The sequence below is a fragment of the Anabrus simplex genome, chromosome 8 (genome assembly GCF_040414725.1).
Source record: "Anabrus simplex isolate iqAnaSimp1 chromosome 8, ASM4041472v1, whole genome shotgun sequence".
In the NCBI taxonomy this organism is placed as follows: domain Eukaryota; kingdom Metazoa; phylum Arthropoda; class Insecta; order Orthoptera; family Tettigoniidae; genus Anabrus; species Anabrus simplex.
The window spans coordinates 133,610,307-133,629,994 of NC_090272.1; the positions used below are offsets into that span (position 1 = coordinate 133,610,307).

Below are 19,688 nucleotides of genomic sequence, written 5' to 3' on the forward strand. Positions count from 1 at the left end.
TGAATAATTTAATTTATATTTTTCAAATATTGCTCAAACCTTGGGTTCAGCAGTCCCTCCCCAAAGCACTGAAATAGTTGGGGTTTCTAATTACTTGAACTCGTTTTACTTATATCCAACAAATGAAATAGAAGTAAGATTTATAATATCAAAATCTAAAAAAAAAAGAGTAGCTGTGGCCAGGATGGTATAACTGCCAACTTATTGAATGAATTCCAGGATTATTTAAGCGGTATGCTAACGGAGATAATGACGGATCCTTGGTATCAAGTACATTTCCCAGTGAGCTAAAAGAAGCTAAAGTAATTTCTGTTTCAAGGGTGGGGATGGGAGAAATCCTAATAACCGTTGGCCTATCTGTATTCTCTCCATGACCTCCAAAATATTAGAAACTGTTATTAAAAAGAGACTTCTCACTTTTTAAACAAAAATAAATTCTTGTACAATGCACAGTATGGCTTTAGTGAGAACTCTAACAGTGAAATAGCAACCTAGGCCTCATAAATCTGCTGCAGGATTCAATAGATAGTAATAATTTTTTTCTGGTGGGTTGTTGATAGATCTAAAAAAGGCCTTCGATACAGTGGACCATGAAAGATTGTTAGCTAAATTAGAGAGAGCAGGAGTTCGTGGTATTGCTTTGAAATGGTTTGACAATTACCTTTCTGATAGAAAACAGTGTGTAGTGCTGAATAACTCTAGGAGCTCAGCAATTAGGGTGGCACATGATGTTCCACAGGGGTCTGCATTAGAATGAAATCCCACACAATAAAATATATACGCATAATACTTAAGTAAAACTAATGAGTACTGTCAAATGTCTTGGGCTGATAATTGACAGAAACTTGAACTGGACAAACCATGTTGAATATATAACTAAAAGGATAACACCTGTTGCAGGAATTTTAAAGAAACTTAGTTATCTTATCCGACAACATCTTCTAAAACAGATCTACTACTCTTTAATTTATAGCCAGCTACAATATTTTAAGGTTATCTGGATGCGCTGGAAGAAGTCTGGCTTGAATGAGCTGATGGTAGTACAGAACAGAGCTGTTCGAAATATACTTAACCAATCAAATATCTATATCTAAGAGCTAAGATACCGCCACTAAGCATGAGTACAGAATTCAGTGCAGCCATACTCATGTATGAAATAAAACAAAATTCATTACACCATAACACTACATATACCCTGAATTCTGACAACAATCCATATAGTAGTAGGCACGCATTTCGCTGTGCGTTGTACAATGTTCCTTCCTATAAAAAACTGTATAAACAGCTTGAAGTTCTCTGAAATCCAAATATTTAATAACATCCCTGTGGAGGAAAAACAGCACCAAAATTGGCAAAATTCAAACAAAGAGTCAAGCGTTATTTGTTTGAATGGTTCAGTGCTGTTTAAATCAATCGGTTGTCATTTAGGTCATTCTCCCAAACATTCTTGGAAAGTGTCCGGTTCTATTGTTGTACCTCTCCAACTCTTATGCTTTGAAAATATAAATACTCTGTAAATACAGTCAGAAATATTTACCTGTAGTCCTCATACTGATGATGTACATAGTTCATATAATGTATTTGTTTATATGCTCAACCGTTTATTAATAATCTTATATATACAAACTGTATTTTGATATGTAATTGCCCGCCAGTATGTAATGTTCTGTAAAATTCGTGCCTGCTTGCTCGTTAGAATTAGTTGAAATAAATCAATAAAAGAATGAATGAATAAAATATTTTGCAATTACGTTTTTTGTTACTCTGTTTAATTTAGATCAGTGAAAAAATGATCGTTGCAATATTGGCTACCTATATAATGTTGGTAGAAATAATATGTATTATTGCTCAGTTTTTCCTTTCCTCACAATTCTAACTAAATTCCGCTAATAAGTTACAAAAATGCTGATGGTTGGATACCGAACGCCACGGAATGCGGGCTGTGGCTCTATACTATTGTCTCGATGATCAGTGTTTCTGAAGTTCTCCTGTGGTTATATTTAATGGTTGTTCTGTTTTGCTGCATACTTCAATAGTTTTAATACCTAAATGGAAAGCAAACCCTCTACTGTATTTATTTTCTTATGCTTAATATGGCCTCAGTGGTGTAGTGTTTACTGTGAATGGCTGCACCCCCAATTCCCTGTTCTGCGACGAAATTTGAAACGTGGTACGAGGACTGAAACCTGGTACACTCAGTCTTGGCAAGTCAGTTGAGTAGAGGGGGTTCGATTCCCACCTCACCCATTCTCGAATTGATTTTCCGTGGTTTCTCACTACTTTTCCAGCCAATGCCGGGATGGTACCTAACTTAGAGGCACGAGCGCTTCCCTACCTCTTCCTTGCCTATCCCTCCGATCATCCCATCACGCACAAAGCCCCTGTTAAGCATAGAAGGTGAAGCTATCTGAACGAAATAATAGTCCTCCCCAGTTGTATCCCCGACCAAATAACTCATGCTCCGAGATGTTGAGGTGTTATCCCTTACTGAAAACGGAGAAAAACTCTGTAGTGTAAACAGGTTTTAGAAAAGGCTTAATATGTACCGGTTTGTGTTAATGTTTATTAGAAAATTTTAGGTCAATATTGTCCGACTCGTTGGCTGAACGGTCAGCGTACTGGCCTTCGGTTCAGAGAGTCCTGGGTTCGATTCCCGGCCGGGTCGGGGATTTTAACCTTAATTGGTTAATTCCAATGGCACGGGGGCTGGGTATATGTGTTGTCTTCATCATCATTTCATCCTCATCACGACGCGCAGGTCGCCTACGGGTGTCAAATAGAAAGATCTGCACCTGGCGAGCCGAACCCGTCCTGGGATATCCCTGCACTAAAAGCCATACGACATTTCATTTTTCAGGTCATTATTTTATCTTTCTATGGAAACACGTATTAGACTTGACAAAGACTATTAATTTTACTGAAAATAAATAGTTATGTAATATTTGTTAGATGCTTTGAAGCCATTCTGTCGACTCTGGAAGAAATTTCACACACTGACTCTGCCATTGGTAGAAATGTCAATGCTCTGTTAAAAAGCATGGAGAATTTCAACTTTTCATTTGAGTTGCTTTTACTCAGAAGAGTTCGAACGCAACGTGACTCATTATTAAAGACCCTACAGTCCAGCACTGTGACATCGAAGTTGAAAAATCAGTGAAGAACAGGTCACTTTCAGTATTACGATCTTTTAGAACTGAATAATGTTTTATTCAATTTTGTTCGATCCTCGCACGAAGGTAGAAGATTTACCAAGAAAAGGCAACAATCCGCCGAAAATTGGCGGTGGGAGTAAAGCTCTATTTGAGATATTGCAACACCACTACAGATCTACAGTACTGTTTTCTGTTATTTTCATACTTAAACAAGAGATAGAGACTAGGCTTCAGGAAAGTGACTTGTATGTTCTCAACCATTTAAGTCAAGTTACAAAAGGAAGCGAAGTAGTCGTGTTCAGTGTAAAGTATGTGAGTACGTTCACTTTGGACAAGAAAGCTATTCTTTATCCCTTTCAGTCCCAAATTATTATTTTTGAGAGAATTTTTTTCTTGTTTAGAATAGTTGTTTTAGAACACAGTGATCATGTTTAATAACAATTTTCAAAATTTCCCAAACAAATTTAGAAAATCCAGCATGTTGCTCTAGATTAACGTTGGGACTCTGTGGTAACATTCAAATGCGACATATATATTTCACAGAGGTATTTACATGGTGTTCTTCTGTACACAAAATTACATCTAGCGACCAAAATAAGCTATTTTTAACATTTTATCACGATATAATTCTACAAAAGTAAATAGAATAATAAATTAAGCCTCAAAAAGTAATGTTTCTTCAATTACTTGTTATGAAATTCGAAGTAGTAGTTCTTAGCTCCTGTCAAGCACAAATTAACACTACATTTAGAGCAGGTCAGCTGGGTGATTCCGCCAGGACAACATTTACATCAGCCTTTCCTTTTTTCATACTGAGGCAAGTGTGGATATGCATCATACCTTACATCATCGACTGGTCTTGGAGCAAACTTTTCTCGACTGGGTTCTGGAATTGGACTGTCACTTGGTCAGCCATGCTCTTGATTCAGAAATTTCCCTGCCCTAGTCAATGCTTGAGATATTTCTAACTGAAATTGTACAAGGGAATACATGCATTTTTCTCCTTGGTGCTTTTTTTTATGTTTACCGTACAGTAGCCATCCATGACTACTGCAACAATAATACACCAAAACACAATTCTCATATACTAATTGACCGTTCTAATGTCTATTTTGTATAGCTCAAGCAGCATATCTGCTAGATCTACTCCCCCCATGAATTGATTATATTCTTTCACCGCCGGGCTGAGTGGCTCAGACGGTTGAGGCGCTGGCCTTCTGACCCCAACTTGGCAGGTTCGATCCTGGGTCAGTCCAATGGTATTTGAAGGTGCTCAAATACGTCAGCCTCGTGTCGGTAGATTTACTGGCACGTAAAAGAACTCCTGCGGGACAAAATTCTGGCACCTCGGCGTCTCCGAAAACCGTAAAAGAGTAGTTAGTGGGACGTAAAGCAAATAACATGATTATTATTCTTTCACCACTTGGGGACACTCTATTCCCACAGTTTTCTTTTCCGACTGGCTCCATCGTTGGCATTTACGTATCTACTGGGTCTACACGGATATATGTAGAAATGAAATGGATTGCCTTCCTACTGAACCTCGGAATGAGGGCAATGTTGTGTTCCTCTTCCACTCTGTAGTCATAGGTGTCTCTTCCTTTCTTCTTTAGGTCATTTTCAGACATAAGCGGACATTTCCCCATTCTGTCATTCAGGATGGTACCAACGCAAAGAATACCCCTTTCTTTCGGGGCAATAGCTAACTGTAGGGAGGAAAACGGATTGTCAAAGTAAACTTTAAAATGTTTATGATCAGGAAGTTCACTTGTGAGAGCCATTACAATGTTGCCAGAAAAACCTAGACCCACATCTTTGCAACTACCTTCCCGGTATAAAATTCAAAACGATACTTGGGGCGTTTTTTCTTTTCTGGGACATGTTTACTTATCTTGTTGTCTAAACTTCCTCCAGCACATTGTTCTCCATAATCTGGATTTGCATCTGTGACCTACAGAACAAATTATTAAATCAAGGCGAGTATGATGTTCATAATACACTATTTATATATAGGCCTATATAGTTACAAAATTCATTACTTGAATCACTATCTTCAAAGTCAGAGATTGTCCCGTCAATAAGCTTCTCGAGAATATCCTCTATTTCTGTCTCTTTCAGTGCCCTACCAAAACACTTCATCTTACTCATTATTGTTTTGAGGTTAGGATATGGTAACACAGTTTACCCCTTGAGTCCCAATGTTGCTTTAGATTAACAAGAACTTCAGATATATTTATAACAAAATGATATTGCTAAATTTAAGTGTATGTGATACACACGGTATTTTGAAAGGTTTTTACACAAAACATAATAAATACACTCCTAATTCAACACACCCTCACTTATGAAATGCAGAAAGTAAACACCAAGACATCATCCTCCATGACCATGGAGTGCACCTCTGTCAACTTTTTTATCCAAGATAAATTATATTCAACTTTTCTGCCATCTCTTGACTGATTATGGAAGCTTATGTCTGTAGTTAATTCAGAGCAACATTGGGACTTAGGGGAAAGTAATAAGCTTAGTGCATGTGTGCACTGAATATCATGTTAACCTAAAGCAACATTGGGACTGAAAGGGTTATGAGCTGCAGTGTTGTTATTCATTTACAAATTGGATGAATCAAACTGCAAATATATCCAAGAAAGTGCTGCCTTTTTGAAGATATTTTTTTGAAAAGTATATTCACTCTGATTGTTTAAAACATTCCATATGTTTTTAACAGTTCCAATAAACTCAGAAACCTGTGAAAGTAATTTTCATGCTTGCCATCTTTTAGAAACATACTGCAGGAACACGATCGCCCAGGAGGGGTTATCCTCGTTTGCTTTTTGGCTAAGGAAATGTAGTACTGATGTTGCCATTTCAAAAGTAGGTAATTAATGACTAATTCAAATCGAAAGGGAAGACCTCATTTTGTGTAAAAATACGATGTGATCTGATTATGTAGAATAAAGAAAAGTTTCACTTTTTGTCCATTTTGTCTCTTTTCTTTTTAATTTTACGGATAAAATCAGGCGAAATAACTACTGCATTTGAATTAGGTCTACTTTTTACTTCTGTGTGAATGTTTTCTTTACAGAGGTTTGATTATTAAATAAAAATGATTAACATAGAAAATTAAAAAAGAATAGAGAATATTAGCAATAATTTTTTGGTCACAAATTGCTCTGAAAAGGGAGGAGCCATGGATTCCTCGGTACCCCTGACCTCCCAATCAAAATTCTCAAATTACGCCCATGTTGGTCTCTGAAATAATACTTTATTAATATTATTATACGTAACTTAGGTAAATCTCTAGTGCTCGTGCCTATCTCTAATTGCATGTCGTAAATGAATCATAGTTTCTGATCCAATTTTGAAATGGAGAATTAGAGAGTAAATATTTGCTCTAAAACACAATAAGAAGGCCTAAATATCATCGTGTTTTATTCTACTGGAAGCATTCTTGCTCTAACCATAACCACCACTGATGCTTACTGTATTTTTTAATCTCTCCACAGACCATCATAGAGAGTTCGAACTGGATTGCAGTGACACGGATGTGAGAAGGGCACTGCGCTACAATTGATGCTGGAACAAATGAACTGGCTATATTGTTGACAACAGTGTGGTTCACGAGATGAAAATTAATTAGGCCGTTTGCTTTCTTTCGGCTACCCTGGATCAAGAGATTATTACATATTATCCCCAATTTAACCTCAAATTCTCCGCTGCGGGAGGTGCGATAGAATTGTCATAGTGGGTCTGACCTCTTTTCATCGAAAAACATTCAACATGTGAATCATCAAACAATCCTATTTGCAACGATTGATTGTTGTTAATAATTTTCAAGTCAGGAAAGGAGAAGAATTATATATGTAAAGAAATAGCCATCACAAAGGCCAATCTGATAAATTTATTCCTAACCGTGGGTGTTCCCTCTATTTTGCGGGGAAAATCTATGAAACCAGAAAGGTTTAGAAAGAGGCAGCTGGTGATCTGAAGGTTAGGTTGAGTGGAGGAAAGTAGGAAGTACCATTCGTTAACTTCTTTCATTAATTAATGTGTGTATGTAAGGTGTCTTTACCTGCGTTCATCAGTCCTACCAGTTGCCTACTGTCAGCAATATCATAACAGCTATGGCTGAAGCTGTGACTTCGAATGGTACTGAGAATCAAGATCCTGAGACGGGGACCATCATGGACCCGGACCGAGTAGGATGGTCCCATCCACTTGAGTTTATACTTTCCGGCATTAATTACGCTGTCGGTTTGGGAAATGTGTGGCGTTTTCCCTACCTCGTCTACCGGAACGGTGGCGGTAAGTACTCACACTGTATAAATGGCCGTTAAGCCAAGCGTGCACTAGCGATTAAATAGCTGTGTGATTTAAAATCACGTAACTAGGAAGTGTCTGCCATTTTCAGCCAGCTTAGACTTGGTGATAACCAATCACGATAATCCAACATGGATTTCAGCAAGGTCGCTTGTGTTGGTGTTCTGTTACTCTGAAATGAATGAAGACAGGATAAATGATTTTCGGAACAACCCATTTAAATTAAAAGTTACTGAATTGAATTTTTTACAATCTCTACAAATATTCGAAGGAATTTGATTGTACATTTTAAAATTATTTCCGCCTTAGCAGATACAGTTTCGAGAAGTTGCTAACAGCTATTGGATCTCGAATTACACATTAGAACACCGAGCTGCGACTGTCCATTTCTTCTAGAAAGACTGACAATACTTATTTATTATAACTTAATGATAATTATCTATTTATTTAATCAAAGTAACAACACTAGCCTACACACGCTGCGTCATCTATATCGACAATGCAGGAGCTCGCTGACCATACGCAGGAACTACTAAAGAGCTACTAAACTACTATACTGCGCAATGCCATGTTAACAGCTCTGTGTTACTCCTGCGAGCAACAGTTTAATCAGCTTGAAAATAGATAGAACATGCGACTTCTTAATCGCTATGATTACAAAGTTACCATTTCGAGCGGTACTATCAAATTCAGTGTTCTATATTGACAACAATAATAGTTGCTCAATCAATCAATCAACCAACCAATCAATCAATCCATCCATCCATCCATCCATCCATCCATCCATCCATCCATCCATCCATCCATCCATCAATCAATCAATCAATCAATCAATCAATCAATCAATCAATCAATCCTGATCTGCATTTAGGGCAGTCGCCCAGGTGGCGGATTCCCAATCTGTTGTTTCCATAGCCTGTTCTTAAACGATTGCAAAGAAATTGGAAATTTATTGAACATCTCGCTTGGTAAGTAAGTTATAAACGAATATTTGCCCCAATTTGTCTTCTGGAATTCCAATTGTATCTTCATATTGTGATCTTTCCGACTTTTAAAGACACCACTCTAACCTATTCGTCTACTGATGTCATTCCACACCATCTCTCCACTGACAGCTCGGAACATACCACTTAGTCGAGCAGCTCGTCTCCTTTCTCCCAAGTGTTCCCAGCCCAAACTTTCTGACATTTTTGTAACGCTACTCTTTTGTCGGAAATCACCCAGAACAAATCGAGCTGCTTTTCTCTCGATTTTTTCCAGTTCTTGAATCGAGTAATCCTGGTGAGGATCCCATAAACTGGAACCATACTCTACTTGGGGTCTTAGCAGAGACTTACATGCCCACTCTTTTACATCCTTACTACAACCCCTAAACACCATCATAACCATGCGCAGAGATCTGTATCCCTTACTTACAATCCCATTTATGTGATTACACCAATAAAGATCTCTCCTTATATTAAGACCTAGGTATTTACAATGATCCCAAAAAGGAACTTTCACCCCATCAACGCAATAATTAAAACTCAGAGGACTTTTCCTATTTGTGAAACTCACAACCTGACTTTTAATCCCATTTATCATCATACCTTTGCCTACTGTCCATCTCACAACATTATCGAGGTCATTTTGCAGTTGCTCACAATCTTGTAACTTATTTAGTACTCTGTACAGAAAAACATTATCTGCAAAATGCTTTATCTCTGATTCCACTTCTTTACACGTACCATATATATATATAAGAAAACATAAAGGTCCAATAATACTGCCTTGAGGAATTCCCCTCTTAATTTTTACAGGGACAGATAAAGCTTCACCTACTCTAATTCTCTGAATTCTATATTCTAGAAACGTAGCCACCCATTCAGTCACTCTTTTTTCAAGTCCTATTGCACTCATTTTTGCCAGTAGTCTCCCATGATCTACCCTATCAAATGCCTTAGATAGGTCAATCGCGATACAGTCCAGTTGACCTCCTGAATCTGCTATATCTTGCTGGAATCCTAAAAGTTGAGCTTCGGTGGTATAACCTTTCCTAAACTCAAACTGCCTACTATCAAACCAGTTATTAATTTCGCATATTAACAGAAAGAATGCCTTCCCAAAGCTTACAAGCAATGCATGTCAAAGTGACTGGCCTGTAATTTTCAGCTTTGTGTCTATCACACTTTCCTTTATACACAGGGGCTAATATACCAACTCTCCATTTATTTGGTATAGCTCCTTAATCTAAACAATAATCAAATAAGTACTTCAGATATAGTACTATATCCCAACCAATTGTCTTTAGTACATCCAACAAAACCTTATCAATTCCAGCTGCTTTTCCTGTTTTCAACATTTGTAGCTTACTGTAAATGTCATTTTTATCATAGGTAAATGTTAATACTTCTTTAGCATTAGTCACCTCCTCTATCTGGACATTATCCTTGTAACCCACAATCTTTACATGCTGCCGACTGAATACTTCTGCCTTTTGGATATCCACTTGTTCATATATTATTCTTGGAACATCCTTCTTGGAACCGGTTTCTGCCTTAAAGTACCTATACATACTCTTCCATTTTTCACTAAAATTTGTATGCCCGCCAATTATTTTTGCCATCATGTTATCATTCGCTGACTTCTTTGCTAGATTCAGTTTCCTAGTAAGTTCCTTCAATTTCTCCTTACTTCCACAGCCATTTCTAACTATTTCTATCCAACCTGCACCTCCTTCTTGGTATATTTACTTCTCTGTTATAATATATTGGATCTTTACCACACCTTACCACCTTTAAAAGTAAAAAACCTGTTTTCACATTCCTCAACAATTGCTTTAAACCCATCCGAGAGTCTGTTTACATTTTTATTTACCGTTTTTCATCGATCATAGTTACTTTTCATAAACTCCCTCTTGCCATTTTTATCAGCCATATGGGACTGCCTAGTAGTCCTTATTTTAATACCTTCCTTTCTTTCACATTTATTTTAACTACCACGAAAACAGCTTCGTGATCACTAATACCATCTATTACTTTGCTTTCTCTACAGAGCTCATCTGGTTTTACCAGCACCACATCCAGAATATTCTTCCCCCTAGTTAGTTCCATCACTTTCTGAATCAGCTGTCCTTCCCATATTAATTTATTTGCCATGTTCTGGTCATGCTTCCTATCATTCGCGTTACCTTCCCAATTGACATTTGGTAAATTGAGATCACCCGCTACGATCACGTTCCTTTCCTTATCGTTTCCCACATAGGTCATTACCTTATCAAATAATTCTGAATCAGCGTTTGCGCTACGCTTTCCCGGTCTGTACACTCCAAAGGCATCAAGTTGCCTATTATATTTAGAGATGAGCCTTACACATAGAATTTCATGTTTGTCGTCTTTAACTTTTTCGTGGCTTACAAATTCTTCTTTCATCAGAATGAATACTCCCCCTCCTACCATTTATATCCTATCTCTACGATACACACTCCAGTTCCGTGAGAAAATTTCTGCATCCATTATATCATTTCTCAGCCATAATTCAACTCCTATTACAATATCTTGTGAGTATATATCTATTAAATTACTTAATTCGATGCCTTTCTTTACAACACTTCTACAGTTGAGCACTAACATTTTTATGTCATCCCTACTTGATTTCCAGTTCCCTGTTCCCGTATCACCGCTCCCCAGGCCACCCCGTTTCCCTGAATGTACCTTCCTATAACCCTTCTAAACAGATTTCCTAACTTTTATGTACCACTGCGGTTGAAGTGAAGGCCATCCGAGCGCAGATCCCTATCGCCTACCCACCCATTAGGATCTAGAAATCTCACTCTCAATTTCCCACATAACCACTCCATAGTCTCATTTACATCTCATTCCCCCACCGCAAAGGGGCCTGAACTTTGACTTTAAGAAATTCGGAGAGTTACTATTCATCTTAGCGACCCAGAAAACTATGAATTCGACACTATTTTCGATTATTTTATGTCTCAATCACCCCACCCTTCCCACCCAAAAGGGTGATTAATTTGGACCTTAAAGAATTCCGGACTGTCACTGTTCATCTCAGCAACCCCAGAAACTATGGATTCGATACTATTTTTGATTATTTTTATATCTCACTCCTCCTAGCCCCCTACCGTAAAGGGGCTGAACATTGAATTTAACAAATTCGGGGTGTTACTATTCATCTCAGCGACCCCAAATCTATGGATTCGACGCTGTTTTCGATTATTTTTATATCACACTTCCCCCCTCGCTCTCCACCACAAAGGGGTCTGAACTTAGACTTTTAAAAATTTTGAAGTGTCACTATTCACCTCAGCGACCCCGAATACTATGGATTTAAAAAATTAGAAGTGTCACTATTTACCTCAGTGACCCCGAAAACTTTGGATTCGACACCATTTACGATTATTTTTATACCTGACCTCCCTGACTGCCCACTCCTAAGGGGGCTAGAGATGGCTTACCCCCACAGTGCTCTTCTCCAGATAGCAAATAATAAGTGTTCAAAATTTGATTTAAATTAGTCCAGTGTTTTTTTGCTAGCTGCTTTACGTCGTACCGACACAGATAGGTCTTATGGCGACGATGGGACAGGGAAGGCCTAGGAATGGGAAGGAAGCGGCCATAGCCTTAATTGAGGTATAGCCCCAGCATTTGCCTGGTGTGAAAATGGTAAACCACGGAAAACTATCTTCAGGGCTGCTGATAGTGGGGTTTGAACCCACTATCTCCCGGATGCGAGCTCACGGCTGCGTGCTCCTAACCGCATGGCCAACTCGCCCGGTACCAGTGGTTTAGGAGGAGATTTGTCATTTAAACACATACTCACATACATTTTTATATATAGTAAAATAAGGTAAGATTGGTTTTAATTAAGGATATGTACTAGATGAGCCGGCCCCGTGGTGTAGGGGTAGCATGCCTGCCTCTTACCCGGAGGCCCCGGATTCGATTCCCGGCCAGATCAGGGATTTTTACCTGGATCTGAGGGCTTGATCGAGGTCCACTCAGCCTACGTGATTAAAATTGAGGAGCTATCTGACGGTGAGATAACGGCCCCGGTCTAGAAAGCCAAGAATAAGAGCCGAGAGGATTCGTCGTTCTGACCACACAACACCTCGTAATCTGCAGGCCTTCGACCTGAGCAGCGGTCGCTTGGGAGGCCAAGACCCTTCAAGGGCTGTAGTGCCATGGGGTTTGTTTGTTTTTGTGTTAGATGCAAATTAACCGTTCATGTAAGCCTATTAATCGGAATGTGCAATTGCTATATTTAATTAAGAATTTATTTCAGAATACTGCCGTCGAGGAACGTTATTTTCAAGAAAGCACGGGAAAATATATTCATAAGGATCTGTGCTTTGTGAACGACGTGTGACAAAGGCTAATGAGCATGCCTCATTTAGAAATCCGCAAACAATCCCCAAATTCTCTTGATTTCTCTCAAACTGTATGAAACTGGAATTCACGCTGCAAGAACAGCCGACTAGCAGTCAGAATACCAAATTCTTGCTTTACGAATGTTTCAAATACAGCGAAGTACACGTCCGTATGCACCTGACAGTTTGAGATAGTTTCGATTGCTGCACGAACGAAGCTTGTATATCTGTGGGTAGATACGAGTAAAGATTACTCTCGAAAGACAAAAAATCTGGAATAGACACAGTTTGTCGCGTGACTAATTATCAACGATTGGACTCACTTAATTGTAAAAGTGATATGTATGCAGCCAACATCTTTCTGCCATGATTATGACGTGAAAATTATTTTGTTACTTCTAAGGAAAATACTACGTCAAGTGCTATCCCATCTCTGAAACTACCAGGTCATGCGGAACAACAGGATATAAGTAACAGAAATTCGGCTCTGCGGCGTTATGCATGAAAAACTAGTTTAGCTGCCTTGGAAAGACTGGAAAATGTAAGCCCAAAGAAACCACACACAGAAATAGCAGACACTTCTGCAGAATACCTCCACTCAAGAATGAATGAGGGCTGTGTTCACAGTAGGCGTATTCATTATGACGAATTACTCAAAGAAAATTAATCTTTAAAGAAAGCAGTTCTTGCTTTGAAAACAAACTGAATGTTTAAAAGAAGAACAACGAAAACATTATAAAATAATTACCAATAAGCAACTAAAAAACAACAAAGCTCCTGGGAAAGATTCAATTACTGCAGAGTTATTCAAATTTGCAGGTCAAAATATAGTGGAAAAACTAGAGGAATTATTCGCTTTTATTTAGGGAAAAGAAATACCAAGTGATTGGAAGAACGCACTCATTCAATTTTACACAAAAAAGGGGACCAAACTAACATCAACAACTACAGATATGTCTACCTTCTTCCTATAGCATGCAAAATCCTGTCAAAAGCATTCCAGCGGAGGCTTGAAACACATCTAGATAAACAAATTGGTGAATACCAGGCCGGGTTCAGGAAAGGGCATTCATGTGCTTAGCAGATTTATATTCTAAAATCACTTATAAAAATTCGATCAATGATAAATTAGAAGAGGACAATCATAAACTTCATTGATTTCAAAAAGGCATATGATTCCATAGATCGTGGAGTGCTCATGAACGTTCTGCAGGAGTTTGGAGTGGATGAGAAATCTCTGGCCATAATTCGACAATCTCTTACAGACATCTTTTCTCAAGTCAAATTTATGGACAAACTCTCAAATCCGTTTGAAATAAAAACGGGTTTGAGGCAAGGATACAGCCTTTCGTCACTACTCTTTAATTGCATTTTAGAAAATATATTAGGGAATGGAGGTTGAGAATGACTGAAAATGGAATGAAGAATGGGGTAAAGACAGGTTGTGGAAATAAATGTGATGACGTTGGACTGCCTTGCTTTCGCAGGTGACTTCCGATTTTACAGACAACCGTCAAACAGCTAAGAAACAAGCTGAAGAACTACAAAATGTTGCGGTCAAAACAGGGTTAAGAATCTCCTTCGAAAAGACAGCATTCATGGATTCCATAAAAAAAAAGGATGACAAGGACAGACTTGTTACACTGTATGGGGATATCCAGCGTATGCAAAAAATTAAATACCTGGGAGAAATACTCACCCCCCCCCAATGGAGATGAAAAGGAGGGATTAAAGGAGGGGGTGAGAAGAATGGAGTTGGCATTCAGACTGTCATGACACCTATAAGTCCAAGTCCCTCTCAATTCAGGCCAAGTTAAAACATTACTGCACAGTGGTTAGAACGGAGTGCCTTTCTGGAGCAGAAACTTTGACGAGGATGACTGACTCAGTTCTTGAAAAAAGAGAAAGGAAATTCTTACGAAAAATCTTAGGCCCAAGAAATTCGACAAGTGACCCAAATACATTCCGGTTAAGATCAAATTTGGAGCTCTACAAGACAGTAGAAGGAATCACGACTGTGATGAGGAAAAGGAGACTGGCGTTTTATGGTCATATCAAAAGAATGAACCGTGAGAGATTGGTCAAGAGGATACCTCTTCTGCAGGAAAGTGGAAAAAACAACCGGGATGGCTAATACAGGTGCACAGAAATATGTATCAAGTAGGAGGATGTGAAAGAAAGAACATCATTTAGGAAGAAGTTTGCGGGAATCGGGTATGCGTCTGAAGAGCAACAATTCAAAGCTACGGAACATCTCTGTGGAAGGGCGAGCAGGAAGAAGTCAAAGACTCAAGAATCTTTGACGAGAGTGTAAAGAAAAGGGTATCGGTCTGCGTGACAGAAGGAATATTGTGTAAGCGTGGCCTACAGGTGATCGTATCGATAAATAATAATTACCATTAAAAACCAGAATAATTACAAGTGCATCCGAAAGTATATTGGTATAATACAAGAATTAAAATGAGAACTATGCGTCATTAACCCTGGAACGCTACAATTGTTTATTACAAACACTAATCCTACACTTGGGCACTCAGTGCCCCATGAATAATGAGCCTGATTTACATATTACAAACCAATATTTAATGAATTTAGTATAACAAGTGGTTAGTTTGGTTTGATTAAACTTACGAAAAAGTTATTTTATATTACCCTTGAACATTCTATTCTAAAAATAAAACAATATAAAAAATGTTCTTTTTTTACAATATTTTGCAACACCTCACATTTTAGAGTGTTTTACTGAATGTCATCTCTACAACTGACACAAACAGATAGGATATGACTTTTGCATATGAACATCTTACACACTTCATAGTGGACAAATGCAAAAATGCAGCACCTTCCGGCCCTCTGATTGTCTGCTTCTGGGTACACTGCCACTTGAACCCCGAGTTGTTCTGCTATGGCTAGTCAGATCTCTTAAGTGTAGGTATTTAAATTTGTTGAGCCAACCAAGGTCTCATAAGATCTTCAGCAAGAGTAAACATAAATTCTACTCTGAGATCTAGAGTTTGCTTGGCCATAAATATATTGTCCTTGTAGATTATGTATGCATTTGAACAAGCACTGTTCAGCATGGCCATCTTGTTTTCCTGCTACACGTTGTAACCGTCCAGGCTTCTCCAGCCCTACTAATTTAATATAATATCATTTTACGCGATATCATTTGATATCAATTTTATCCGCCATCGGCAATTATTTGTAATAACATATTTATTCAACGTCAATCATTCGTATTCAAGGCTTTTTGGAATCATATTGTATATATGATAACATCGTTTTATTATTTAAATTATTATATCGTCCCCACTCTGGCAAACTAGCGGAAGTGACAAACTAGGGAAGCTGTACTTCTGAAGTTTTGGTGTAGATTTTATAGGTTAAATATTGTCTACCCTCTGACAAAGTCTCACATCTGCAACTCGTTCCTTATGCCTAACACATGAAACCAATCATTAAATATAAAAATTGATTTGACATGAGTAATCACAACTTCTTTCAGCTCCTCTAACCTTTTGACAATTTGCAGATTCGCTAGTTTGACAGAGTAGGGACGATATTATGTAGGATAATAATTCATTATGTTGTAAATACGGTCAATATGTTGAGACATAGTTGTTTTCATTTCATCTCATGTTTGTGTATACGGAGGGTTATTCTTGAAGCTTGGGATTTTGCGTGCGTCATGGGTTTATATTATAACCAAGGCTAGTAAACAGCGACCCGTGCGCGAGGCTTGCAAGCTGGTCAGCTATATCATCGCCACGCCTTCTGGACTTGTCGAGGAATAAGAGAAGGGGAGTTGATGCTTCGATCTATCGAATCAGATACTTCGTTGTATATGAGTTTTGAGATTGAACTGTTACCAAGAGTGGGGGTGAGCCCGAATATATACTGATTCTCAACACGAGAACGGAACCTTAGGACCTTCCAACCTTACAACCTTACAAGCTAACTACGGATACTCCATCACTACTACTTCTACTGTGAACATCTACTTTGAACGACGTGATTTGATTTTTGAAACAGTGTGTGGTCGCTCTGCGACATAGTTATTTTTGTACAATGTGTTGTCGCTTCGGTTATGTTATCGGATCTGCGTGAGACGAAACAAGCTTACGGCTTGTGTTATTTTCAGTAAATCTTCTGGACGAAGAAGTATGTTTAGTTCAAGTCTACGGAAATTTGGTACAAGTCTGTACCGTATAAATAGTATAGCTCAGTTGGATTGAGATTTCTACTAATATGGAAAAATTCATATCTCTGAATTTTCTCCTCATACGATCAAAGCTGATCAGTTTTTACAAGTATAGGGCCAATGTCTAATTTAAAGACTAGGCATGTAGGGAATGCTAGTCCAGATAGCCCGTACCATATCAGAGAAGGAAGGAAGGATGTCCATGGAGCAAACTCTACATCGAGAAGAAGAGAACGAGTAACCACGGAAACCAGATGACTTCAACGGAAGCTGCAATTGGTGAGCTTCAATTAGATAAAGCAAGCAATATTAAATTCAGTAAAATAAATTATAAATTCCTCCACGCTTTAAGGGAATTTTTCCGATTCATCTCATTTTTTTGTATAATAAATTCATTTGTATTTTATATTGCGTTAATTTTCTTTCTTAAGCGATACTTAATGGTTAATTATTTAAAATCCTACCCCTGTGATTTAAGTATAAGTCTCTATGCTAGTAAATATAAATTTTGGTTTACAGTTTTATTTAAAACTGTAACCATGGCGCCCAAACATTACATAGAGAAATGGGGAACCATGGAATGTTAATTGTTTATACTTGCATGGCAATTTGCGGGCAAGCCACAAATAGTTTATTTAATATTCATGTGTCCCAAGATAATAACTTTCATCTCCCCAAGTCTCTTAATGACGAGAGGGTACAGTTACATTTGTCGCACCAACGTGGAGCTCGAAAACCATTAAGTATTCGTGGAAGGAAAGCAGTAAAGTAGAATCTGTGTTTGTGGGGGTTAAGTGATTGTCCATATAATTTGTATGTGTGATTTTGGGGGAATCATGGCTGCACAAGGTGAAAAGGACATGAAATTACGTAGCGGAAACTTAGTAAAGGGAGGTTAGACGCTGAATTCTAGGAATGTTGTAGATGAAAGTATTGAAGTAGATAAATCGGTAGAGAGTGGTGGGAGCATGGAAAATAGTACAGAATCTGATGTAGATAGGATGGAGGGCGAGAAAGATAATACGAATAGTGAAATGAATATTCGACAACTGTTTTTAATGATGCAATGGTTATTAGAGTAAACGAAAGGGATAGATGAGATTAGGAAGGAAACGAAAGGGATAGATGAAATTAGGAAGGAGACGTATGAAATTAGGAAGGAAACAGATGAAATTAGGAAGGAAGTCGAGAAAACCCAGACAGAGATTAAAGAAAATAGAAAGAAGATAGAACAGACGAAAACCGAAATTAGCAGAGAAGTGAATGCTAGGATGGTTGCTTTAGATCATAGATTAGATGAAGCACTAGAGCAGCAGAAACTTTTTGAGAATCAGTTAGCGGAACAGAAGATGAGACGCAGCCAACATGAGAAAGTGGTAGAAAGAAAGTTAACTGAACATAAAACCGAAGTCATAGAGTTGGTAGAGAAAGAAAATAGTAAAGTTAGAGAAAGAGTAGAACAACAATACGATGATCTGTGTGGTAAGGTAGAGATTATGCCAAAATATGTAATGAAAAGTTTAAGAAAGCAGAAGAATATGCTGTTGAAATTAAAGCCACCAAGGAAAGACAGGAACACATTGCAAATGACCTAGAAACTAGAGAGAAAAGAATTAATGAACGTATTGAGAGGTCGGAGGCACTAATACGTAAAGAAATCAGAGAAAAGCAAGGTAATATAGGAAGTCAGTGCCATGGTACAAATTTCATATGTGAAACAGAACTACCTAAATTTAATGGGAGGTTGATTTTTTAAACACTGTAAAGAAACGGTTTGAAAAGCGTATCGAAGAAGGAATCATTGAATGGGAAGAAGCGTTAGAAATAATTGGTAAAGCTTTTATTGGGGAAACGAAATCATGGTTTGCGGTGTATAAGAGCAGCATGACCAGTATGGTGGAATTCCAGAAATATTTCACGGCAGAATTTTGGAGTGAAGCTATACAAGGCAGGGAAAGAGAACGCATTGTCTTTGGGAAATTTAGGCCACACGAGGGAGTTTCTATGACCGAATATTTTTTAGCCCACGTTATGATTTGTAAAAACGTAGATGGGATGTCAGCGGAGAGAGATATTGTGAAGTTATTACTCAGACATTTTCCGAACAAAATCCGTGAAGCTAGCTGTATGCAACAGATAGAGTCTATTCAGGGAATGGAAAGATTGCTAGCCAGTTTCGATGCGTTAGGAAATAGTAATAGTACACGAGAGCACACAAACTATCAGACACCACCCAGAAGACAAGAACACAATCACCGTGGTCAGTTTCAACCGAGACAACAACCTGTAGGTAATCAGCCACACCAGCAAAATAGGAATGTTCAGAGGGAACGCAATGTAGAGGAAGGTACAAGCCGAAATCAGGATACAAGGAGACAAAGTAATTTAAACTGATAGTAGACGGTAATGAGAGATCAGATTATCAGTCTTCAGAACATGTTGCGAGAAATTGTGTAATGACGCACATGAATTATGATCTCGATGTCAGAGATGAGTTATTACGGGAGGTGGAAGTGAATCAAGTCGAAGTTGGTAGTAAAAGTGAGAACCCCGTTGTTACGATCGTTGTATGGAGGGCGCAGTATCAGGCTTTATTGGATTCAGGCAGTCAAAGATCATGTGTAAGTTTGAAGTGGTATGAGGACAGAAA

The 19,688-nt window shown here is 38.2% G+C and overlaps 1 protein-coding gene across 1 annotated transcript in view; it reads left to right on the plus strand.

Moving 5' to 3' along the window:
• Window positions 1-7,336: 7,336 nt before the first annotated feature.
• The window catches only part of LOC136879338 (sodium- and chloride-dependent glycine transporter 2-like), a 220,077-nt gene continuing 207,725 nt past the window's right edge, over window positions 7,337-19,688 (plus strand). The window contains exon 1 of the mRNA XM_068229075.1: window positions 7,337-7,457. Coding sequence (XP_068085176.1) covers window positions 7,337-7,457 — 121 coding nt within the window. The remainder of the gene's footprint in view (window positions 7,458-19,688) is intronic.